Source organism: Aspergillus aculeatinus (genome assembly GCF_003184765.1).
Source record: "Aspergillus aculeatinus CBS 121060 unplaced genomic scaffold BO66scaffold_19, whole genome shotgun sequence".
Lineage (NCBI taxonomy): Eukaryota > Fungi > Ascomycota > Eurotiomycetes > Eurotiales > Aspergillaceae > Aspergillus > Aspergillus aculeatinus.
In genome coordinates this window covers 432268-458762 of record NW_020291488.1, presented here as the reverse complement: position 1 = coordinate 458762, position 26495 = coordinate 432268, and the positions used below count along the sequence as shown (strand labels likewise).

At 25.8% G+C, this 26495-nt stretch overlaps 3 protein-coding genes across 3 annotated transcripts; 1 reads left to right on the top strand and 2 right to left on the bottom strand.

Moving 5' to 3' along the window:
• Positions 1–1393: 1393 nt before the first annotated feature.
• On the bottom strand, positions 1394–11099 carry BO66DRAFT_437729 (putative actin binding protein; the record flags this gene model as incomplete). The annotated part of the gene is made up of 4 exons (XM_025651013.1): positions 1394–1405; positions 8727–10592; positions 10655–10842; positions 10901–11099. 4 exons carry the CDS (start codon positions 11097–11099, stop codon positions 1394–1396), a joined length of 2265 nt encoding a protein of 754 aa, XP_025504865.1.
• Positions 11100–12038: 939 nt separating this feature from the next.
• Positions 12039–14654, top strand: BO66DRAFT_320826 (AMP deaminase; the record flags this gene model as incomplete). Its single annotated transcript, XM_025643689.1, has 2 exons — positions 12039–13472; positions 13530–14654. 2 exons carry the CDS (start codon positions 12039–12041, stop codon positions 14652–14654), a joined length of 2559 nt encoding a protein of 852 aa, XP_025504864.1.
• A 228-nt stretch (positions 14655–14882) lies between these two features.
• On the bottom strand, positions 14883–17534 carry BO66DRAFT_391213 (uncharacterized protein). Its single transcript, XM_025647201.1, has 2 exons — positions 17367–17534; positions 14883–17316 (listed from the first exon to the last, which is right to left on the bottom strand). Exon 2 carries the CDS (start codon positions 17275–17277, stop codon positions 15337–15339), a length of 1941 nt encoding a protein of 646 aa, XP_025504863.1. The 5' UTR covers positions 17278–17316; positions 17367–17534; the 3' UTR covers positions 14883–15336.
• Between the last annotated feature and the right edge of the window lie 8961 nt (positions 17535–26495).

Here is a 26495-nt window from a genome sequence, read left to right as displayed (position 1 = left end):
TTAATTTTAATTTTATTAAATATTACTAAAAACCAGCTGTTTTAATTAATATGATCTTTAAATAAGCTATTTTTAGTTTTATCTAATTCTTAATTTAATTATTTATAAACTTATTTTTACATTTTTTTATTCAAGTATAATATTTTATTTATTTTATATAATATTTAAATTTAGTTTATATTATAAATTCTATTTTCATCTAATTTTTATACAGTCTGTATATAAAATAGAAAACTTAAATTTTTATTATAATATTTTTAGTTATTTTTTTATTTAAAAATAAATTATTATTTATCAGCTGTCCCAGTATCTTATAATTAAAAAAACAGTATTATATAATTATTAGTAATTTTAAATAAAAATATTTTAATAATTCAACAAAAAAATAATTTATTATTTATTTTTTAAATCTAGTAATTAATCTATTTTTTATTTAATATTTTTTAATATATCTGGTTTATTTTCTAATATTTAATAATTCTAAAAAAGATTATTTATAAAAATCCGGTTTAAATTTTATTTTTAAATAAAAGTTTTTTAAATTATGAAATTAATTTATATAATAGTCTAATAAAACTTTTTATTTTATTAATTATAATTTTTCTAAAATTATATTATAAAACTTTAAATCTAGTACTAAAAAAACCTATTTGAAAAATCTTTTTTTATTATAAAATTAAAATAAATTATATATATTAAAAAATAAAAAATCTTTTATTAAATCTAGTTATATTTTAAATATTTTATAGTTTAAATAATTTTATTTTAAAAAATATTTCTATTTTAACTATAAACTTAGTATTAATATAAATATTAATATTTATTCTAATGTTTACTAAAATTTAAATAAAAATAGTTATTATATTTTTAAAAATTAGAGTTTTAATTATAAAATTATTTTTAAAAAATTTTAATAATATTCTTAGATTAATATATTATTAGTTTATATTTATTATATTTAAAATAGAAACTTTTTTTAGACTAAGTTTTTTATTAATATATTTTTAGATTTAATTTTTTTTATATATTAATAGAAAATATCTTTTTTAAATAGTTATAATTTAAATATTTAAATTTTTTATAATACAAATATATTTTTTTTAGCTAATAATATAATATAGGTTTTTTTATTTATATAAGATTTAAATAGGATTTTAGTTTTATTTTTATTAGTTATTAGAATAGTTTTATTATTTAGATTGTTTTATAATTTATAAATAAAATTTAATAATAATATTTTATATTTTTATTTATATTTTTAGAAACTTTAGTATATATAGTAGTATACTACTTAAAATTAATATTAAACTTATAAAATTTAATAGAAATTAGTTTTTAAATTTTAAAAATAGTTTTTAATAAAAATTAAAATTTTAAAAATCTATTAAAATATCTACTTCGCCGGCTAGATAGTAAACTTAAATATAAAAATTATAGAATTTTTAGTTTAAAATTATTTTAAAATATATATATTTTAATTTAATATTCTAATTTTGGTTCGGATCAATATAAATCGCGGTTAAATAAAATAAAATATTTATTGTATTTTTAAAAAAATATTTAATTTTAATTTTTAATCTAAAAAATAAACATTTATAAATATTATTTTTCTAATAACTAGTAATATATATTTTTTATATAACCAGGTTTTTATAATAATTAATATTAGTTTTAAGTTTTTATTTAATTATAAACTTTTAATTTTTAAAAATAATATTCTTTCTATTATTAAATATCAGAAAATTAAAAAGTTTTATAATTTTTTTAAAAATTAAGACTTTTTAGTTTATATTAGCCATCAGAATTAATATAATATTTTTTTATATTTTAGCTTAGATTATTTTATTTTTTAGAATAATTTTTTTTATTTTTAATAAATTAATATTACAAAATAGAGCTTTTTAATTGATTTCTAACTAAATCAGACTTTTTTTTAGCTTATTTATTTTAGTTAATAAATTACTAATCTTCTTTTTAAATTTATTATAAATTTTTAATACTAATTTAAAAATATATATAAAATCTTTCTTATAAAAATTATAAAATTTTTTAGATATAATATTTTTTTTAAAAGTCTTATTAGTTTTATTTATAAATAGAATTAATTTTTATATTTTTTTTAAACAATTTAATTTTTAATATATCTTATATTAGTATAATTATTTTTAATATTTTAATTTTAATATTAGTTAATTTAAGATTTAATTTATTTTAAAATCTAATTTTTATTTATTAGTTTTATACAGCCCGCGAGCTATAGTAATAAAATTCTTTAAATTTTTTTTATTTTCGGTTACTATACAGTTTATAACTATAATAATAAAAATTTAGTGAAGATTTATAATTTTAGATTTATATCTTTTTTAATAAATATTTTCTAAGATTAACTATTATTACTATTAATTTATATAAATAAAAAAAGATTTTTTAATAGTAATAAAAATATATATTTTTATATATTTTAGTTACTAAAAGTTTTAGAGAAGAAGAGTAGAAAAAATAATACTTAAAATTATATAATAGCTAATTAAACCTACTAAGTTTTATTAATATAGTAAAGTACTATTTAAACAAAATCTTAAATATAAAAAAAACAGAAAAATAGCTATATTTCCTGCAGTATTATATTATCTAAGTATAATATAAATTAAATAAAAAAATTAAACAGATTATACTAGTCTTAATCCGCTACTCCGTCCGGATGCCTTCCGCATGGTTCTCACATAATTTATTTAATTTATTTAATCTATTTTTTTTAATAATCCGACTATCTGTGCTAACTATTTTATATATAATTTATAATTTTTTTAACTAATTATTTATTTTTAATTTTATTATAGCTTTTTAAGCTATATTTTATTTATAAATCTAAGAATAATCTAATCTAATAGCTAATAAAAAGTTTAGAAAGACTATTATAAAGAATCTTTTACTTAGAGCTGTTATTAGGCCTCGCCACAGGTTGGGTTTAGGTCTAATATTAGAACCTATATTTATAGATCAGATTTAAATTCTAGATCTAAGATCTAAATCTGTTAATCTATAGATTAGGTATATTAATTTATAGATTATATACTAAAATTTTATTTAAATATAATTTTTTAAACTATACTAAAATATATAAAAATACTAAATAATTTAATCTAATTTTTATTTTTTTTATTTTATATTAGTATTAAGATTTTATAATAATAGTTCTTATTTTTAACTTATTATATTTATATAAAATTTATTTAAAATCTGATTTATATTAATATAAACTGCTATTTTTATTTATAAAAATAATTAATAAAAATATTAAAATTAAAATATTAATATTACTAGTAGAATTCTTTTTATATATAATTATAAATATATATTTTATAAAATAAATAATTCTATAGATTTATTAGATTAAATAATAACTTTATTTTTTATAATTTTTTCTTCATATTATTTAATAGAATATATTTATGTTATATTCTGCAGATCTTACTTAATTAATAAATCTTTTTAAATATTATAATATAAAGCTAAGATATTCATTTTTTTAATATTTATTATTTTTTTATTTTATGTGTTTTTTCTATTAGATTCATATAAATAGATTAAAAAATATTTAGTAGCTAATAAATAGATTTTATAAATTTTTAATAAATAAATTTATAGACTTTATAAATTTTTAGTAGATAATTTATTTAATTTAGAAATTATTTATAGATTATTTATTTATTTTATAATTTAATTAGTTTTAATTTTTTATTATTTTTAAATAAATTAATTTTTCTTAATATAAATTATTAACTTAGAGATTAGAATATAAAATAAAAATATATTTTATTTTTTTTAATTTAAAAAATCTTTTTTTATTATAAATTTATAATCTTTTTTTTATTAACTTTTTATTTAAAATATTCTAGTTTACTAATATCTATTTATTATTATATTATATTATAATAATTATTTAGATATTTTTAATAATAGTCTGGTTTTTTTAATAAAATTATATTTAATTTTTTAATTAATTAATAAAATATTATTTATAATATAGAATTGATAGTTAACTTTAATTTTCTTTAACTAGTTTTATTATTAAATTTTATAATTTTTTAAATTATATCTATTCTAATTATAATAATTATTATATAATTTATTTTAGTACAACTATTAATAACTATATTATTTAGTGGTTTAAAACTAATTTTAATAGAAAATAATAAATATAATAAAATATAAAATATTTTTTTAAGATTTAAAATTACTTTATCTAAGTTATAAAAGTTTTAGATCATATTCTAAAAATAATATATAAATATTATAAAAAAATATTAGATTATTCTAATTTTTAAAATAGAACTTTAATTATAAAAAAAATATTATTTTATATATAAAATAAACTAAAACTTATTCTTTCTAAGATTTTATATAAAATATATATATTTTTTAATTTTTTTTATTAATAATAATAGATATTAATAAAAATAATTTTATATAAATATCCAAGTCTTAGTCTACTATTAGAATTAGTTAATTAAATTAAAAAACTAGTATTTTTTAATTTTTTATCAAATTATAATTATTATTTTAACTTCTTAAATATTTAGAATTTTAGAATTTTATTTTTATTATTTAATAAATATTAAAATACTGGAAGATTTTTTCATAAAAATAATATAATATTAATTATAAAATATAATTTTTAAATATTATTAATAGATTTTAAATAAGTTTTTTAAAAATAGTAAGATTTTATTAGTATTTAATTTTTAAATATTATTTTTTTAATAAATTTCTATAATAATAAGTAGTTATTTTATTAATTATAACTAAAATTATTATAAAATATTTTTTAGATTTAAGCTTCTATATAAATTATATTTTAAAAATTATTTAGATTTTATTTTATTTTTGTTATTATAATAATATTATTTAATAAACTAAGTTTTTATTATTATAACTAATAATATATTATTTTTTAATATATTATTAATTAATATTTAAAAAATTATTTAGATATTAGATTTTAATAATAATATAATAATTATTTAGATTTTTTATATAACTTATATAATTTAGTTAAATTTAAAATAATTTTTTAGTTAGATAGAAGCTAATTTTTAAAATAATATTACTAAGTTTTAATAAACTAAACGTTAAGACTAGATAAGATAATTAAAATATAATAAATAAAAAATTATTAATATATTAAATAAAATTAATTAGTTTTATTATTTTAATTCTAAAAATTATTATATTATTAAGATTTATATTATAGTTTTAAAGTTTTATAGTTTTTATTAATATTAATTTTTAATATTAGAAAACTTTTTATAAACTATAATTTAATTTATTAATATTAATATTAATTTAGAATATTTAGATATATTAAAACTTAACTTTTTTATATTTTAATATATAAAATATTTATAATTATTTTTAAAAAATTTTTATTTTAAATATAGTTATTTATATTTTAAGCTTAGGTAGAACTAATAATAATAAATTAACTATTTATTATAAATTATATAATTTTTTTTAAATTTATTATAATATTATTAAAAATAAGAAATATTATTATATATCTAATTCTTACTATTTATAATAAATTTTTAAATATCTAAAAAAATCTATTAAATAATTTAAATAAAAAATATATTATAAAAAAAGCTAATATTTACTAGTTTTTATATAATATAAATAAAACTTTTTTATTATTATAATAAAATAAATAATATAAAAAATAATATTTTTATTATTAATATAATATTTATACTATAATATAAATTTTAGTTTTTTTAAAATAAAGATTTAGATCTAAAATAAGTTATTAAATATTAGAAAAATTTTATTAATTATTTTAAGCTATATTAATAAAGAGAATTAAAATAATAATTAAAAAGTAATATCTTAAGATTTTTTAATTAAATAATAATATTAATTTTTTTAAATAATAGAATTAGATTAATTTAGTTTAAAAAATGAAAAGAATAATCTTATAAAATTGTTTAATAATTATATATTTTATTTTTTTTATTTTAAGTTTTTTTAATATTTACTTCAGCTACTATTTTTGCTATATTAATTTAGATATTTTTAAAAAATAATTAGTATATATATTTTTTATTTATAAAGTTTATTTATAATATATTTTTGATCTTTATTACTAATATTAATATTAAATAACTTTTTAATTTAGTTTAGAATATTTACTATTATTATTAAAATTTACTAAATATAATTATAATATAAGAATTTATATTATATGAATATATAATATAGTTTAAGATAAAAAAAGATTATTATTCAAAAGAATTTTTTTTAAAAAAAATATAATTTTTTTAAGAAAAGTATTAAGCTAATTAATAATAATAAGAATAGTTATAGTAATAAATAAAAAAAATAAAAAAAGCTGTTTCTGAATAATTAGAAATATTAGTTTTATTAAAATATATAATAAATAAGAAGAAAAAAAGTATTACTTTTAATATAAATAAAAATTAAATAATTCTAATAATTAAAGAAATGATAATAAGAATAATAAAAATAATTTTCTACTAGAAACTTAGTTATAAATATTAAAAAAAGTTAGAAAATATTTATATTAAAGTAATAATTAATTTACTTTATATTAAATATATATTATATAGAAGTAAATCTAATTTTCTAATTTTTATTATTATAAATTTATATATAATTAAATATCTTTTTTATTAGATTATTTTAAATATAAATATAATATTTAAAAAATATAAATAAAATTATATAATTTGTATAACTAAAATTATATAATTTATATAATCTATTAATTATATAATCTATTAATTATATAATATTTATCTAATTTAATAATTTATAGATATTTACTAAAAATTTATAAATTAAATATTTAAATCTATATCTAACCTGCGGATTAAGCCCATTAATCTAAAACCTGCTAAGAACCAGGTTGGGTTTGGATCCGACCCGTGAACCCGCGGGCTTTGGCAAGGCCTAGCTATTATTCCTATTATTTAGTTAGACTAAGAACCAGATGCCAGCCTGCTTTTTAACATCTAGAATATAATATATATCATCTGTCCATGTAAAGTAATACTCTATACTAAGATTAAAGAAAATAATACAGTATGAGAAGAGGCTCCTGTTAATCTTTAGAAAACTACTATTAAAAAATTATTAAAAAAATCTAATCTGTCTGAATCCTATATTAATATAATTTCATACAATATACACAGTATAAGGCTATTAGTTTTATATTCCAGTTCTTTTGCCAATGGTGCAACAATTATTCTTTAGAATATATACCCGAAGGTGCTCTGTGACAGAAAAGTTGCAAAGAACATTTTTTATATCTTTTATAACTGTTACTGTTTGTTTGTTCGGCCAAGCCGATATTCTGCCGTTCGTTCGTGTGGCCGCCTCCCACACCGCCCTAGTGGCAGAACTTCGGGAAGGTCGACTCCTTCGTCTTTCGTTATCTCCAACAATCTTTGTCATAATCAATCATATCGTATTATCGAGTTTAACCATAATAATAACACATCTTATTCATACTAGATTAAAATAAGAATAGTCCAAAATTACTAACAAATTCCTTCTATGTATAGGCAATAAGGTTTTGTACATTTTACAACCTTACCATCTGCTTATAGTGCTGGATTTGAGATCACTTGCTGGCCCTAGCCTACAGTATAGGGCTTTAGCAATAGTAAAATGGTTGCAGCAGATGCCGCAACAGCAGAATAAGACAGTAAAAAAGAGTCAAAAACAGAACTAGAGGCAAAGTGGAAGTATTCTTTAGATTATATCAAGAAAAACCTCCGACAAAAAGATGATAAAGATTTTTTATACACAAAACTATGATAATACTATCCCCAGGTATAAAGAAGTAATACGTGTAAATTTTGAAAGGTTTTTTTATTATACAATTTTATAAACATAATTTTATTTTTGATAAGACACACCTTCCAAGGCCTTAGAAAGATAATTTAAAGATTTATACCAGGTGCTTTTAACAACTTCAGAGGTTATATTTACAGGTGGTGAGCGGAGGTACCATTGGCCCCCCCTACGCAGTCTGTAGTATTTTAACTTTTAATAGGATGCAGGAGTCGGTGCAGAGGGTGGCAGAATAACCCAAGAAGGCAGGCGGTAAGGCTGTGGACAGTACAAATTCTCATTGCCTACACATGGAAGGGAATCACCAAGCAAATATAAGATTACAGGGCTGATAAATATTCCTTATATACTGTTAATGTAATTTCAGGAAGTTGAAATATATGTTATAATATTTAGTACTCTACCAGTAGTATACAGACCATGCAAACCACAACAGGAGCAAGTACAAGAATAAGAATATAAATTAAGAAATGAATCTACCCAGATGCAGAGATAAACAGCTGCTGTATGTAAGTGCTTCTTCAGGTATATCTGATTAATCTCATATGGGAGAAGGGCGACAATCATACAGACAGCCACTGCATCTTTATTTGGGGCCAGATGAGAGTCAGTGCGCACACACGAGGTGCCATCTATCAATTTCCAAGTTGCACATAGTTAGCAGGAAATAGCCCCGTTTTGCCATCATAGTGGCCGAACCACCAGTCATCATCCGGAAACTCCTAGAGGAGACACCTTCAAGTCAGCTATGAACACCCAATAGACGAACCAGAAATTAAATTCGCAAGTTCGGTGAAAATTATTCTGCGAAAAGTGGTCGGCGCGATCAAGAAACGAGTGCCCAGACTTACAATATGTGTTATCTCAGCGCCCTCAGGGAAGCTCAGTTCATTGTCCTCCGCGGCCTCATAGTCGTACAATGCGACTGCAATAGGTTCTGGTTCAGGGGTGATGGTAGATGGGGCAGCTTCAACATTGGACAAGGACGGAGCTCTTTCATCGACCAGAGGAGTTTGCCTATCCGCCAAATCGTGGCTCTGCGAAGGGTTTGTGACAATCTCTACATAGTTGCTGGGAAACAGACCTCTGTCACCTTGGACATTGGACCCCAGCCACCAATCCTTGTCGACCATTTCGACGTCGTTGACGAACTCGCCTTCCTTAAGTTCAACCTCATTGTCCTCTGCTTTGTCGTAGTCATAAAGCACTACCGCCTGGATAGACGTATGCTGAACGTCCTCATTTACAGTAGCTTCAGCTGTTGCACGCCCAATATCGTGCGCGTCATCTTCCAAGTCATCTTCCTTTGGCAACGCCTGCTGCAAGCTTTCAGCAGGTAGTGCAGGAGGCGGTGACTGCTGTTCACTCTGAACATCCGTCAGTCCCTTACCAACAGGAGCAGCCACACGTATGGGTGAAAGTTCACGCTGTGTCATTGAAGGTGTAGGAGGAGTAGGAGACCGAGGCTGCTGGGGAGGCGTAGGAAGCGAATCAAAGCCTCTAGGCTGATGAGATCCTTCTGAATCAGGTGTCGGAAGTTCTGGCACAGGCACGGCGCGGCTAGTCGTCGGACCCAATTCCTTCTCATGTTTCGAGCTCTCATACTTGTCATGACTTATGTGGCCAGGATCAACATCTGTGCTTTCCTGTGCAGACTGCGTGTCTAAGCCAGGATCTGATTTCTCTGTACGTAGAGGAAGTTCGGAAGATTGTGGTATATCGCGAGACTGGGCAACATGTACCGGGTGCTTGGAGTTGCCCTGAAGTGACTCAACATCAGTGGGGATTGGTGTATTTATCTCCACATCGGGTGAGTTGGATGGCGTTGAGTGGAATGCTGAACCACGTTCCCTAGCCTTGCGCTCTGACCAGAGCTGTGCGGGCGTCTTTCCCCCTTCATCCGCAAATGTACGACTCGCACTGCCCACTAACGGTGCCGTAGCCTGAGATGTTTGGGTAGGCAAGGGGGGCTTCGTTCCGACGAATGTGGCATTTGAAGCGATATTCTTTGCAACTTTCGGTTTTGGTAAGCTTGTCAGACGTTCATATTGGCTTGCAACAGGAGATGCATTGGACGGCTTAAAGGACCCAGTCATTTCCGGTAAAGGTCTTGGCTCGACAGAGGTTGGCTCGGTGACTGGATCAGTGATCCCACCCTGTGCTTTAGCCCGTATAGCAGCGATATCGACCTTCCCAACTGGCTGATATGCCCCTTTCACAGGCTCAGGACGATCATCAGCCAGATTGCCTGCTTCACGTGCTTGTCTTCTTATGGCAGCAATATCGACCTTCCCGATAGGCTTGTAGCCCCCTTTGACAATTTCGTCACGGTCCTCGGTATCTCGGGATACCGCGAAGTCAGAGTCAGACTGCCCACCGGCTTTGAGCTCTTGAATGTTCACCTTTGTGGGCCTGTAAGCTGACTGGACTTTTTGAAGACCAGTCCTCGTGACTGGGGGCGCGTCAGGACCCCAGCCATCATCCCCACTCATTGTCGCAGCCACTCGTGATGCAACAACTGCTGGATTGTTCGCAGCAGTGCCACCGGTCCGTGTGGGGTTAAAGACAGGTTTAGTTGATACCGGGGGCTTTGCAGTAGATGTAGGCCGATCTAGCCCAGGGGTATACTTCGCTCCGGACGCATCCCCCACTTTCTGTATTATACCCTCCGCGGTCAGGTCCTGGTCAGAACGAGCGGTTATTTGCACGTGATAACCCTATGGTTCTATGTATCAGAATGGGGCACGGGGTATGCATATCGGGCATAGCGCAAACTGACATGCAGGAATTTAGAAACAGCGGCGAGATGACTGGTGAAATATCCCTTAGTACGCTCAGGTACGCCCTCCCCACACCAGGCAATAAGCACATTCTTAGGGAGCCCCGAGTTCGGATCGAGAATCTTTACGAAAGCAAACTGAATTTTGCCCTCAGAGAACTCTTCAATCAGATCCACCAACTCGCCAGCTTTAAAAACAAGGGTTAACGAAGTTAAATTCGAAAGTCCAGGGGGTAATTGACAGACCTCCGGTATTTTGAACCTTCAAGACACTTTCCTTATTGCCAGAGTCTTGCTGGAAGGCATTGATAAGAGGTGTCGAAACGGAGAAGACAACCCATTGCCCGTGAGTAGGGGAGTTCGAACCGGGCAGAGCCGAGTCGACCACGGCCTGGTAGCTCTTTGCTATTGAAGGCCCGTTGGTGGACAAGTTAAGAGTAGCCATATCTGCTGGGATCAAATATCTGGAGTACGAGCACAGATTGTGACAGGAAAACTAGAGTGAAGCTGTTAGATGAGGTTGAGTGGCAGAACTGGATGAAAGTCATTGTTCAGATTTGTAGGAGAAGGGATTCAGGGGATTGTTCCACATTTTATTTATAGAAGGAGCAAATGAGGCAGGGCTTGACTTACGGTTGATGTTAGTGTTGCGGATGTTTGGGGTTTCTGCCTAGAGGATATGTGTTAATTGTTTTCATGGGCTAGTACAGAAGACGGGGTAACCACCAGCAAGTGGGTGCAGTACGTCACAGCTTACTCCTTTATTAGACTACTACGGACTACGGAGTACCTAGAACCTAAATGAGGCGGTGCGCACTCACCCGCCACTACGATGATACTAACCACCATTGGTAAGTTGCACATTAAAAAGGCGGAGGAATAAGACCATTTATTCATTATTCTTATTGGGTCTTCTTCCAAAGTTATACTAAGTACAGTCTAGAACTAAAATATGACTTTTGGTTAAAACCTCTGTACCAGTATATCAGAAAAGAGCTTCCTATTCACAGGGTCACTTATATGTAATCTTGGACTAATAAACACCATATAGCAAAATCAACGACGACAAGTATAAGTATCAAAGAAAATGTTTACAAGTACCTGCCTTGATACCGAGTATATGCCAAAGCTATAACAATGGCATACTTTATTGATTACTTGTCGGCTAATCCCACGGGCGTCTGCTTAATAATAATTACTGATTTACGTTAATTTACGTACTGCGCAGATGCGGTGAGCACTTTCGGGCTGGCTATAAATTTTTGTTCTTGGATGCCCATTCCAATTGGAAAGCATTTCACTAATCGGGCAACTTGATTACAGCCAGTTCTATAAGATTGTAGCAGCACAACTGTGTACAACAAAGTGGGCTACAAGATCGAGAATGACTTCTCCAAGTTCAGATAAAGCTGCCAGGCCCATTTCTAATGCCAACGCACCTCTAGGTCCATCAAACGAGGAGACTTTGTCTCACGTTCTTGGGACAGGCTCTGGCTTTCCCCTCCATGTTACTGCCAATGCTGCGTTAAATAATCCAGACCTTACAGAGTCCGCACCACAAACACCCGAAGATGTTCTTCCAAGGGACATACAACTCAAGACGCCAACATATGACTATGCCTTCGAGAAGTCCATGAGCCATACTGAAGCAAAGCTTTTTTACCAGCACCATCAGCTCGCCACTCGAAACGTTGGCGACGGCGATCAACTCTCCAAGGGAGCTGCACCAACTACCACCTGTGTACCGACTCCTCTGACCCAAAGGGATCTTGTTGACACGGCAAATATTCCCAGAGATGCCATGCAATCTACGATTCCCGCAATAGCAAAACAGCCATCGCCTATTGTTCGGCAGACACTTTCAAACACAGACACTACCGAAATACCTTTCGGTAGGCCAGAAAATGAGGACTCAGAAAAGCAGAGAGCCTCCGAAGCACCTTCTATTTTTCAGTCTTTCGGCGAGCAGCACACCTTGTCAGGAACAAGCAGTCTAGGAAATCCGGGAGATGGGCTCGGCGCAGTCCAAGGCATCATGCATATTTCGCCAGGCGCCAATGTGATAGCCTCAGATTTGGATGTCATTTGTCGTAAAATCAAGAGCCTGCTTGATCGAAGGGCCAGATATATGCATCTATCGTTGCAAGGGCCTGAAAACAATCCAAAGGATGGCCCGGATTGGCAAATCTACCCTCCACCCCCAGAACCGGCCTGGGATGATGACAAGGACCTTGGGAAGATTCACGATCGGCCACGTGCTGACCACAAAAGAAGAAAGATGGGTGAAGATGTGGGCGAGGATTTTGATATGGCTGACTGCCTGCCCCTTCCTGGAGAATCTGACTGGGTCTTCGAGTTGGACGAGAATAGTGTATATCAGGTTTATGAGGGCGATTCTGCCCGGCATTCGCGACGACCAGTGGTCAAAATCCCTTCCTTAAGAGATTTCTACATGGACCTTGATGCAGTCACTGATATATCGACGGACGGACCTGCGAAAAGCTTTGCTTTCAAACGACTCTCCTACCTAGAAGGGAAGTTTCAATTGTATACACTTCTAAATGAGTACCAAGAAATCGCCGACAGCAAGAAAGTGCCTCATAGGGATTTCTATAATGTTCGAAAAGTCGATACACATGTGCACCACTCCGCATGCATGAATCAGAAGCATCTCCTTCGTTTCATCAAGAGCAAGATGAAAAAGTCCCCAGATGAGGTTGTATTGTTCAGGGACGGGAAGCATTTGACACTAAGGGAAGTATTTGAAAGCATTAATCTCACAGCTTATGACCTCAGTATTGACACTCTGGACATGCACGTATGTAGCAAAGTCACTTTGCCATGATTTTTACTCCACCGCTAACATCTCCATTAGGCACATACCGATTCATTCCACCGGTTCGACAAATTCAACCTCAAATACAACCCTGTGGGCGAATCTCGCTTACGCGAAATCTTCTTGAAGACGGACAATTTCATCAAAGGACGCTATTTAGCTGAAATAACGAAAGAAGTCATCTCCGATCTAGAATCAAGCAAGTATCAGATGGTGGAGTGGCGCATCTCTATATACGGGAGATCAATCGAAGAATGGGACAAGCTCGCTGCTTGGGTCGTGGATAACAAATTGTTTTCACCCAATGTTCGCTGGCTAATACAAGTCCCTCGTCTCTACGACGTCTATAAATCAAGTGGAATGATGCAAAATTTTGAGCAGGTCATAACGAATGTCTTCAAGCCGCTATTCGAAGTTACCAAGGACCCAGCCTCGCACCCTAAACTGCATATCTTCCTCCAGCGGGTTGTTGGATTCGATAGTGTCGATGACGAAAGTAAGGCCGAGCGACGACTATATCGAAAGTATCCGATCCCGAGAGAGTGGAACACGAAGCAGAATCCACCATACAGCTACTGGATTTACTTTATGTTCGCCAACATCGCGTCTCTGAATGCATGGCGCAAGCGGCTTGGTTATAACACATTCGTGTTAAGGCCACACTGTGGTGAAGCGGGTGATCCGGATCATCTTGCTGTCGGATTTCTCTGCTGCCATAGTATTAGCCATGGAATACTATTGAGGAAAGTCCCTCTGCTTCAGTATCTCTTCTACCTTGATCAGATAGGGATCGCGATGTCACCTCTCAGTAACAACGCACTGTTTCTCACATACGATAAGAATCCATGCGCCAATTTCTTCAAAAGGGGACTCAATGTCTCCTTGTCTACTGATGACCCCTTGCAGTTTGCTTTCACCAAAGAACCACTGATCGAAGAATACTCAGTAGCCGCGCAGATATATAAATTCAGTGCTGTCGATATGTGCGAACTTGCGAAAAATTCCGTCGAGCAAAGTGGTTTCGAACTGTCTTTGAAGAAGAGATGGCTCGGCAGCAACTGCTCCGCACCAGGGGTCATGGGAAACAATGTCGCCAAGAGCAATGTTCCTGACATTCGGGAACAATTTAGGCATGAAACATTGCTTGGAGAACTTGCACTGTAGGTTTTAATCTTGTGGCTCATTCCTCGCCATCTTCTATACATGAATTTCCACCGACTCTTTCTAGAATCGATCGATATTGCGCCAGATTGGCCGACGAAGCAACGCCTAGATCAAACCTCGTGCCTCCGGTCAAACTTACTGAAAGTGACATTGGTCCAGCACAAGGTAATTTATATTTTCAACGAACGAAAGTATGGTAGCATGTTAACACCTCCTTATAGACACGGCCTAATGAAGAACAACAAGCAAGTTGCCGACAATGGTCATTCTATGCTACCGCATGGCTCGGCAATCATGCTTTCCAGACAACAAACTTCCACTTCAAACCAAAGAAGACTTTCGGGGGGGCCACTCGCGGACGGAAAATAAGTTCTGCATGAACATATCACATCAAAGCCCTCGCTCATCCAAGGCACGGCCTGATAGGCTAGATGGGAACCACCAATAGAGCTCCGGCCCTACCTTCAAAATATAAAATAAATTTCTTCTACCCATCTTTTGCATGTGTATGAAGCTTTAAGTAAATGCGTGTCACGAACCCCTTCAATGCGGCGCAAACTGAACAAGGTGCCACAGGAGATCAGCCTAAGCTCAGTTCGTGTCCCGTGACATAAGCGGGAGGCTCAGGTCTGCGTCGTGCGTACCGGGTCAGCGGGCCCTGGTATAAATTTGCTGCATTGCTTCAAACAGCCCAACTTCCTTTGCGTTCACATACGCCCCATGCTCCATGTTCTCCATTCATGTCATTAAATCCGACACGATGCCGCTCGCGTGCCCAATCGAATATGTACAGTTGTAGAGCCTTCCAGCGCATGCAGGCACGTGTTGAGATGTCGTCCCCCATCGAAGGACTGTCGGAAACACCGACATGGCCCCTTGCATCTGTGTTCAGATCATCTTGTCTTAAATCTGCCACCGGTATACCAGAGATCCTGCTGAGTTCGTGGTCAAAATATCGGGCAACACAGGGATAACCAAGCGAAAGATAATTGTATATCTGAGTAACCAAACCATCTTGCAATTCCGTTTCGAGTGACTCATCACGGAAGTCTTCTTGTATTTTATAGTGAGTCGTAGGCAGGAGTAACTGGTTATTATCCGTTGGGCGATTTACATCGGTCGGCTGAAGGGTGGAAGATGTGTATGTCTGTGCAATTGAGTCTGCAATTGAACACCGCGGTGATTGTATTTCTTCCGGACTTGAAGTTTTGCAAGTGCCTTTCCAAAGACCGCCATTGTTGGACCTATTGTTCGCATGAGGACTTCCATACCAGAGTCCAGAGAAAACACAAAGTCTATTGCGTGTGACGTTGTGTTGAATATTGCTACCCTCGCATACTGTTGACTCTGGAGACAGGCTTTGAGGGAAGATAAGATCCTCTCCGAGCATCGGCGGGGTAGCATTGCTCCTGGTTGGTTCAAGATCACGACCCCGAACTCGATTATCATGGTGTCTCGCTGGCCTCCTGAATCCAAGCGAGGTAACATCATTCGGTGATAAGAATGGTGACCCTCTGGTTCGAGCCATTGCACGATCACTCATCTCGGCTTCTTCTTTATGTCTGCGCATGTAGTCTAGCTCCCATGAAAGATCGGCAGATGATGTTCGTCGATGGGTGTATTGAGGTGGGATTCCCACATGAGAGGTTGCACGTTCATTATTCAGGAACTCTTCCTCTTCTCGATCAATAGCAAAGTGATCGACGGGCTGATGATCTTGTTCGTTTGGAAAAGCTGCTAGGGCTTGTTCTTTAAGCTGTTTCTCTACTGTGATAGCTGCGATGGCGGAAAGGTATTCTGTATTTTCGTCCTCGGAGCTCCCTCGGGTTTTAATATCGGCACAGTTGTCTTTCTCCATTCTATCAGGCGATGCAGGTGCCGACGGATTATCAGACGTATCAGATGTCTCGCTACAACTAGAAGGAATTGCAGGAAGGTCAGGGATCCGGAACGAGTGCCTCCTCGTCTGTTGCCGCCGGCACAAGTTCATGTACGAGAAAAAAGATTCATGGGCCACGTGCCTGTGATTATGTGCATTATTGCCGACCGCGGTGACAAGGGTTGGAATCTCTCCCAGTACCAATGAGTTGCTCGTTTCTTGAATGATTGTATGAGAGGTTTTCATTCGACGGAAAGAGCGTGTGCCTGTTTCCATGAGCTGTGGTGCGAATCTTCTAGGCCCTATATGTTTCGCGTCGTCGAATTCACTGGGTTTTATTTCAGTAGGCCCAATTGAGGAGTGCCTGCCGACCCTAGCCGTAACTTTTGATCTTTGTTCGCTTGGTTTGTGTGAATCCGCTTCTAGTTCGATTCCTGCGCACCTTGGCATTTGCATAGCATCAATGGGTTCGGCATCTTGTCCTTCCGTGTTATCATAAAGTACGATAGGGTCCTCCCTGGATATCAGCTCCATGTACTGACCATCTGAGCGCCTGCGGCCATCTAGTGGGGCTTGTGTAGCCTGGCTTTTTGTTCGAACTTCCTTAGAACTGCGTGATGAGGTTTCGACAAGCTCGGGTTGGAATTTCCTGGGTTTTCTCTGAGACGCCAAGGGTTGCTGAGGCATGGTCACAGCGTTGTTGGAAACCGCTGGTCGAGATAGCGTAGAATCGTTGAAGGTCATGGAATCAAGGGTCCTTATGCCTTCGAATGGAGGGGGTATCTCGTAGTCATATTAGTGTGGTCAAGGACATATCGAACGTGGAGTAGTACTTTAGTGGTTAGGCTCAATCAAGTCTATAATATTGCCGTCGATGAGAATTAATGGAACTTGAGTATGAGATAATCCTGGGCGTTGGAATACTAGGTGTGCGGACATATAAGAAAACGTTCACTCCATGGCCTTGCTTCCCCACATCTTGGGTAGATATTCAGGTAGCGCATTGGCGCAGATAAATAATAGATACAGCACAAGTAGCACAATCAGTCACGTAACCGATAAGCGAGTCGGCCATGTAAGCAAGTCGGCCACCCCAAGAACCACCACCACGCCCTTAAAACTGCCTCTATACAGACATTAATTTCTATACTAAAAATATCTTAATTATCAAAAGACTTGGTAGAAGAAGAGAAAAGGCTCTTTCTTATATTTATAAAATTATATAAAAATATTAAATTCTATTAATTCGCCGCGCTGCAGATGTCACAGTGCAGATCTAATACACCTATCCTACCTGTTCTATTCATTCTATCTGTTTAATCTGTTTAATCTATCTGATTTTAGTAATTTAACTGCTTTTTCCAATTATTCTATACATAACTTATAGTTTTTCAATTTTTGATTTATTGTCATGGTGTGAGTAAGAGACTCCCGTTGACCCCAAAGAACCACTGAAGAACCACTAAAAATACCTATTCTGTCTGAATCCTGTATTAATATAATCTTATATAGTATATACAATATAAAGCCACCGGCTTGATATTCTCGTTCTTTTTTAAATAATATAATAATTATTTTTTAAAATATATACCCCGAGGTGCTCTGTAATATAATATAAAGCTATTCTACTAGTTGCTTGTGACAGTTGCAGCTGACGAGTTCAGATGGACTTGATTATATGAATTAAGTTAGTTGTTTTTTATATGGAACCGGTGGAAGGTCGAATCATAGAAGAACTATTTAAAATAAATAATAATAATAAAATTAATACTACTAAAAATACAAGCCGAACTGCTATATATAGCGGGCTTCTAAAGATGATATTTATATTAAGAATTAGATATATAAAAAATAGAATATATAAAAATATAAAGTAAATACTAGAAGTAATTTAGAAGACAGAAATATAGTATATTAATAAATATATGTCAGACTGGAAGGTCACCTGGGTATTAAAACCCTAAGCCCTAGCCTTCTTGATTTAGTTATCTGAATAAGAGCTATTATTCTAGCCTGCTCTATTTATTTTATCTATTTATTCTATTCCTAAATTTTTACCCCTGTATTCTTACCTCTGTTTATTAAATATTTCTAGTTTTTTATTTAGAAAATCAGTAAATAAAAAATTTGGCTTAAATAATCTAATATTTTTTATTATTTTTATTAAAGCAGTTTTTTAGTTTAGTTTGATTAATTAGAATTATATATTAAATTTGCTATTTGATTTATTTTCTTATTTATTAAATCTTTAAATCTTTTAATTTTATAATTTTTTATTTTAATTTTATTTTTACCTTACTTCTATATACAATTTATATAAAAAAATAAAAATTAATTAAATCTTATTTAAAAAAAACTAAAATTCTAATAATTATAAGTCCAAAAGATCTTTTATTTTAATTTATTTAATATTCTTTTATTAAATAAATAATTAAACTATTAAACTAATTATAGTTAGATTTATTTAATATAAATAATCTGATTATTTAATAATCTAATAAAATATTATAATTAAATTAATTAAATAACTAGATTCTATAAATTAATTAATTTAACTATTTATAATTAATAAAAAAATATAAAATTTAATAAATTTAAAACTATTAACTAAGCCTGTTTATCTAATTCAGCCTAGTATAATTAATATTAAATAGATTAAATAATTAATAAATTTAATAATTAATTTTAATAAATCAGATTATTTTTTTATTAGAAAATAAAATAAGATTATTATTAAAATCTTAAGAAGTTTTATAAAATTATATTAAAACTATTTTTTTAAGTCTATTAATTAATTTTATATGAAATAAATAAAATTAATATATTACATTTAATCTAAAAAAGTCTTATTAAATTTTTTAAGTTTTATAAAACTAGTTAGTATCTGCTAATTAATTAAAAAAATAAAATCTTATTAATTTATATTACTATTAAAAAGTTTTAATAAAAAGTTTTATTAAAATCTATATTAAATAATAAAAATTATTATATTCTAAGGTAGTAGAGCTTTAAATTAATAAAATAAAAAAACTAATTAAAATATTTTTTAACTTTTTTAAATTAATTTATAAAATAATAGATATTTTTATTTTAATATAGTAATCTAAGCTTATTAAAAATAAGAATAATTAAAAAAAATTCTTAAATTTTTTAAACTAATATAAAAAATATATAACTAGATTCAGCTAAATTTTCTAAATAAATAATCTATTAATAAACTAGTTAGAATAAGTTATACTATTTTTTAGAATTAGAATAATTAAAATAAATAAACTTTCAAAAAAATTAATAAATAAGAACGTAAAAAAATTATATAATTAATTATATTTATATAAATTAGAAAAAAAATAAAAACTATAACTTTAAAAACTATAAATATATTACTAAAAATTTTAAAAATTTATATAATTATTTAATCTAGCTATATTTAATTAAATTTAATAAATCTATAAAAATCTACAATTTAGATATATTTATAAAAAGATTTGTTAAATATATTAAAGTATTTTAGTTATTATAAAAACCTTTAAGAATTAATAAATTAAATAGGTTTATTTAAATTAATTCTATAAATATATTAACATAATTCTAAATTAAATAATTTATCAATAGATTTATTAAAATAATAAATATTTAACATTATTTCTAATAACTATAAATATAATTTATTAAAACTATTTACTAAATATAATATAATTAAAGATAATCAGATATATATTAAAAATATTTCTAATATTATTTAAAGCTATAAAATAGTTATATTTAATTTTATTTATTTAAAAAAATAATATAATTTTTAAATTAAAGAATATTATTTTTATTTCTCAATTCTACTATAATATTAGATTAAAGTAGAAAGCTAAAAAAAATCAACTATTTTTAAATAAAAAAAATTAATTTTTTAAAATAATTAATAAAATATCAGTCTATTAAATTAAGCCAATTTATAAAGTATATTTTTATTTAGTAAAAATAATCAATTAATTTTTTTAATAATATTTAATTTAATAATTAAACAGCTAATTAGATTTTAAAAAAATTCTATATAATTTTTAAAACTATAAAAAATAATATAATAAATTAGAGCATTCAGAAGAAGAAGTTTTAAAATATTTTAATTAAATAATTTCAAAAAATTTCAATTATTAATTTTAAATTAGATTTAATCTAAAAATATTCTATTTATTAAATTAGCTAATTAAACCGGCAGATTTTAAAAAAAAAATTAACTAAAATATTAAATTTTTTAAAACTATTCATTAAAATTTAATTTATTTAATATCTAACTTAAATAAAAAAAGATATATTAGTTATTTTTATTATTTCTATTTAAAATTTTATTTAGAGTAAGTTCTATTATTAAAAAAATATTTATAGTTAATTATTAATATAATTATTTATAAAATTAATTAATATAAAATAATATCTAAATAATTTTATTTAAACTGAAACTAAAATCTTAATAAATTTTGAAATTAGATTGACTAAAAAAGAATTAATACTAATTTCTTTTTTATTTATTAATTTAAGTAAAATCTATTTTTAAAAAAAGCTAAAGTTCTAATTATTTTTAAAATAAAATATTTATTAGTTAATTTAGATTTTTTTATTTATTTAGTTTAAAATAATAAAAACAGCTATTTATATTCTAAATAAGATTTTAAATAAACAGCTTAATTAAAAAATATTATATAAAATTATATAAAAAAGTCTTTTATAATAATTTTTTTAATTATTTAAAAATTAGATTTTTTTATTTAAAAAAGTATAAATTATATATTTATATTAAAATTAATAATCTTTCTAAAAAAATAAGCTAGAATCTAAAATTCTAAATAATTTTTTAATTAAATATAAAATTTTAATATCTAATAAATTTAGATTCTAATTCTAAAATATATAATATTAATATATAATATTATATTAAATAAAAAATCTAACTATTAATAGACTTTTAAATTAAAAAATATATTAATTAACTAGTAATTTATTTAAATAATTAATTCTATTTAAATTTAAATAATTAGAAATTAAACTAATTAAATAACTTTAATATTAAAAATTTTATTAAGCTAAAACTAGATAATCCAAATAAATTTTAAAATAAATTATATAATTTAGAAAAATTATTTAAAAAAATAATCTCTATTATATAATTTTATAGAATTTTTAAAAAATCTAAATTTTCAAAAATTTATTATATATTCTAAATTATTTACTATGTATCTTACTACTAAGAATTTTAATTAATAATATTTTTATTAATTAAAAGATTATTAAAAAAATTAATTTTTTTAATATTAAATTAATTAAAAGCCTAAAATATTACTATTTTAAATTATCTAATTAAAATAATGTGATGGCCGATCAAACCAACTGAATTTCAGTAATATAGTACTATTAAAACAAAATCTTAGATATAAGAAAAAAAAAAGAAAAAAATACCTATATTTCCTGCAGTATTATATTATCTAAATATAATATAAATAAAATAAAAAAATTAAATAGATTAAACTAATCTTAATCTATTATTTTATTTAAATATCTTTTATATAGCTTTTATATTATTCTTTAGATTAGTCTTAACTGCTCTTAAACAAAAAGTATTTTTATAGTTTTTTTTATTATTATTTTTATAATATAATTATAGACTGTGGATATTTTATAAAATCTAAAATAAAATTATTATTAAAATAATTAGAATTAGAAACTTTTTTTATAGCTGTTTTTAGTTAGATTTTTAAATATTTTAAAAAATTAGAGCTTTCTAAACAAAAATTATAAAACTTTTTTAGAAATATAAAAATATTTTTTAAATTTTTTATTAAATATTATAATAAATCTGCTTTAGTCGAGTTTTTCTATTTAATATAATATACTAGATATTTTTAATATATATAAAAATTAAGAATTTTTTTTATTTTATATTTTTATTTATATTTATTAATTTTATTTAATTCTAGATTTAATCAGACAGTAATCTACTTATTAATATGAATTAAAATTTTTTAAAATAAAATATTAAGTATATTCTAATATTAGCTAGTAGTTTTATTTAAAATATATTTTTTTTATTTTAAAATTTTATATAAATTATATTATTTATCTGCTAGCTTTTCAAACAGCTGTTTTTAATTCTAATTAAAATAATTAATATTAATTTTATTTTTAATTTAAATTAAAGTTTTTTTTCAATAATAGTTAGCCTGTATAGCTTATTATTTTTAAAAATTAATAATATTAGTTTTAATAAATTTCTAAATATTTTTAAAATAAATTATAATACTATAAATATAGATAATATTTATATTTTTTTTTTAATATCTATTAAAAGTTTTTAGTTAAAAAATAGTTAGAACTAGTATTTATATTCTATTGAAAATAAAAATATTCTAAAAAATATATATAATAGATATACTGCAGTAAAATTTATTACTAATAATAGTTTTAATTAATTATTATAAAAATTATTAATAAATAAAATTAATTTTTAAACTAAATATTAGTTTATACTTTTAGTTTATTTATTAATTTAAAAATAGTATACTATAAAAAGTTTTAACTTAATTTAAAAAATATAATAGAACTTTTACTAGAATTCTAAAATAAACTAAATTTTTTATTAAAAATAATAATATCTAGAAGTTATATCTAAATATAAATATATTTAATAAATAACCGGGCTATATCTTATATAATAATATTCTTAATATATAAATTAATATTATTTATTTAAAAAATTAATCTATTATTATATATATAATATTATATTTTTATATATTTTTTAAGAATATATAAAGATCTATAAATATATACTATTATAATTTATTAATAATAAAAAAAATTAAAATAATTTTTATAATAGTTTTCTTCAATAATTCTTATATTTATAGATTATATAATTATTTAAATATTAATGAATATTCTTATTCTAAATATTTTAATAATAATATTATTTAACTAATTCTAAAAATTTTATTCATTTTAAATATATAATAGATAGCTGATAGTATATTTTATCTAATAATTTTATATATAAATCTTTTTCAGCAGATATTATTAAATATTTTTTATATAATAATAATTTATCTTAAAAAAGTAAAAACTATTTAAATTAATAATATTTTTTAGCTAAGTTCGGTTAATTTATAATTAATATAAAAAATTTAATTAATTAATAGTAGTTTTTTATTTAATAGAACTAAAATAAATAATTATAGTATTTATAATATTTCCGGATCTATTTCTTCTAATTATAATATAATCTAATTATATTATTAGTTTAATAGTTTATAGATTTTTTTTATTAAATAAATATATTAATTAAAATATTAGTTTTTTTCGGATTTATATTAAATTCTAAAATAGTATTTAAATAAAAATTTAGTTTATTTTACTTATTATATATTTAGTTTCTTTAAATTTATAGAATATTCTAATACTCGGTAATCTATAAATATTTCGAAAAATTCTTTTTATTAAAAATCTTCTAATTCTATGTTTTCAAATTTTTATAGATTTTATAATAACTAGTATTTTTTTATTATAAATATTATCGTTTTACTCGGCGGATATTATAATTTTTAAAAAAAATAAGACTGCTACTGCACCTGCGGCTGCACTCATGGAGGCTGCCGTTCGCCGTAGCAGCGGCGCTATATATTGTAAAATCTAAATAGTATTAGAAAATATTAATTAAGAAAATTATTATAATTTAAATATTTATACTTTAGCCTGTGATATATTAATAATATTCTTTATTTTATTTCTTAATTTTTGCTTTTTATATTTTATTTATTTTTTAATTTTTATTATATTTTTTACTAATTATTTTATAATTATATTAAAAGTTATATTTCTAGTTAACGAGCTGTAGGTCTTTTTAAATATAAACTATAGCTTTATAAAAGACTTTAATAATAATACTAGAATAAGAATATAATATCTTTTTTTAGAGTATTTTCAGATTATTAATAGAACTAAAAACTTTTTTATTAGATATTCATATTTAAAGCTTTTTTATTTTAACTAAAATAGTTCTAAAAGACTTTTTAAACAACTAGTTCTATAATTAGTAAATATTTAATACTATAATTAGATTTTTCCTATAGATTATAAAGAATCTTTTCCCAAAGTTTATCTTATTTTATAATTTATATATTAAAACTTATAATAAAACTATAAAAAATCTACTAAAACAGTTGTATATAAAGAGTAATTTAATATATTTAGATTTTTTTATTTAATATATTTTTAATATAGTAGCTTTAGTTAGAAAGTCTCTTAAAATCTTTATAATTAGTAATAAAGTATTTATATACTAAAATAGCAGTTTAAATCCGCTATAAAATATTATAATATTTTTAAAATAGAATTTCAATACTCTAAATATTATTTTTAAAACTATATTACTTATATTTACTACTAAGAATTCTAAATCTATACTAAACTATTTTATTGTATATTTTTTTATAATCTTATAATTCTTAGTATACCAAGACTTAACATCCTTTTTCGACGAAATAGTTTTAGTATAATTTTTTTTAAATTTATATTATTATATTTATAAAAAAATTCTTTTTTATTTACTGTAATAATAATTTAGAACTATTAAATCCAGATATAAAAATAGTCTAATAAATAGAAAAATAGGCAGTACTAAAAAAAAATATTATTATACTAAGATTAAAAAAATAAATAGTTTAAAAAAGTAATAAATATTTTAACTAGTTAATCTTAGCTGTAGTCTAAAACTTAGTTCTGTAACTAGTAAATAAACTAGTTTTATAAATAATATAATAAATACTCTAATTATAATTAATCTCTATATTTAATATATCTCTAAATTTATATAATACTTTTTAAGAATAAGTACAGACTGTATCTATATTTTAACTATAAATATTCTAATTAGAAGTAAAGCTATTTTTTTGGTTATATTATACTAGATCTTTTAAGCTTTTTTAATATTTTAATTATCTTTAACTTTATAATATTATATAGTACTATTATCTATTCTACTATATCTGTAGGCTTAAGTATTCCAGCTATTATAAATATTTTAGATGATATTATAAATATTATAAATATTATTAATATTTTAAATAATATTCTAAAATAATTAATTATATTCTTACTATAATTATAAATATTTACTAATATTTTATCTATTTTAGCTATTATAAATATTATTCTAATATAAAAATAACTACTTATATTAGTTATATACTAATAATATTAAGCTTTTTCAGCCGGATTCTTCAGACCGCGGTATAACTATAAATAAAGATAATAAAACTATTTATTAATTAGTTTATATATTTATAAATTATTTTCGAATTATATTTTAAAGTTATAATATATAACTAATAAATAAAATAATTAGCTTTTATTTTTATAGCAAAGCTTAGTAATAATAGAATAATAAGCTTAATTCCTATATTTAATATAAGTTATTTTATAGTAAAACTATAGATAGATAATATAATTAACTAGAAGAATATTTTAAAATTTCTATTAATAAAATATAAACTATTCTAAATAAGATATAATATATAGTTTAAAATATTAAAGATTAATATCTAGTATTTATATATATATTAGAAATTATTAGTTTTATAAGATAACATAAGAAAAACTATAAAAGTAAATTTATTAGAAGAATATAAAAAAACCTGGTTTTTTTATAATATATTATTAATAAGCCGAATCCGGGAACTACTATACTGTAGTTTATTAATATATTATTATATAAGTAAACTAACTAATTTAATTAATTTAGTATATTTAACTAAATCTAAATCTAGTTCTAGTTCTGCTATAGTAGAAGGTTCTTTTTTAGATTTAACTAATTCAGAAATAAATCTAAATCTATAAATAATATTTCTATAAAAAAAAGCTAAAAAAAACTACTAATAATCTACAGAAAAATAGCTAAAATCTCGGCTAAAAAGCTAGTAGAA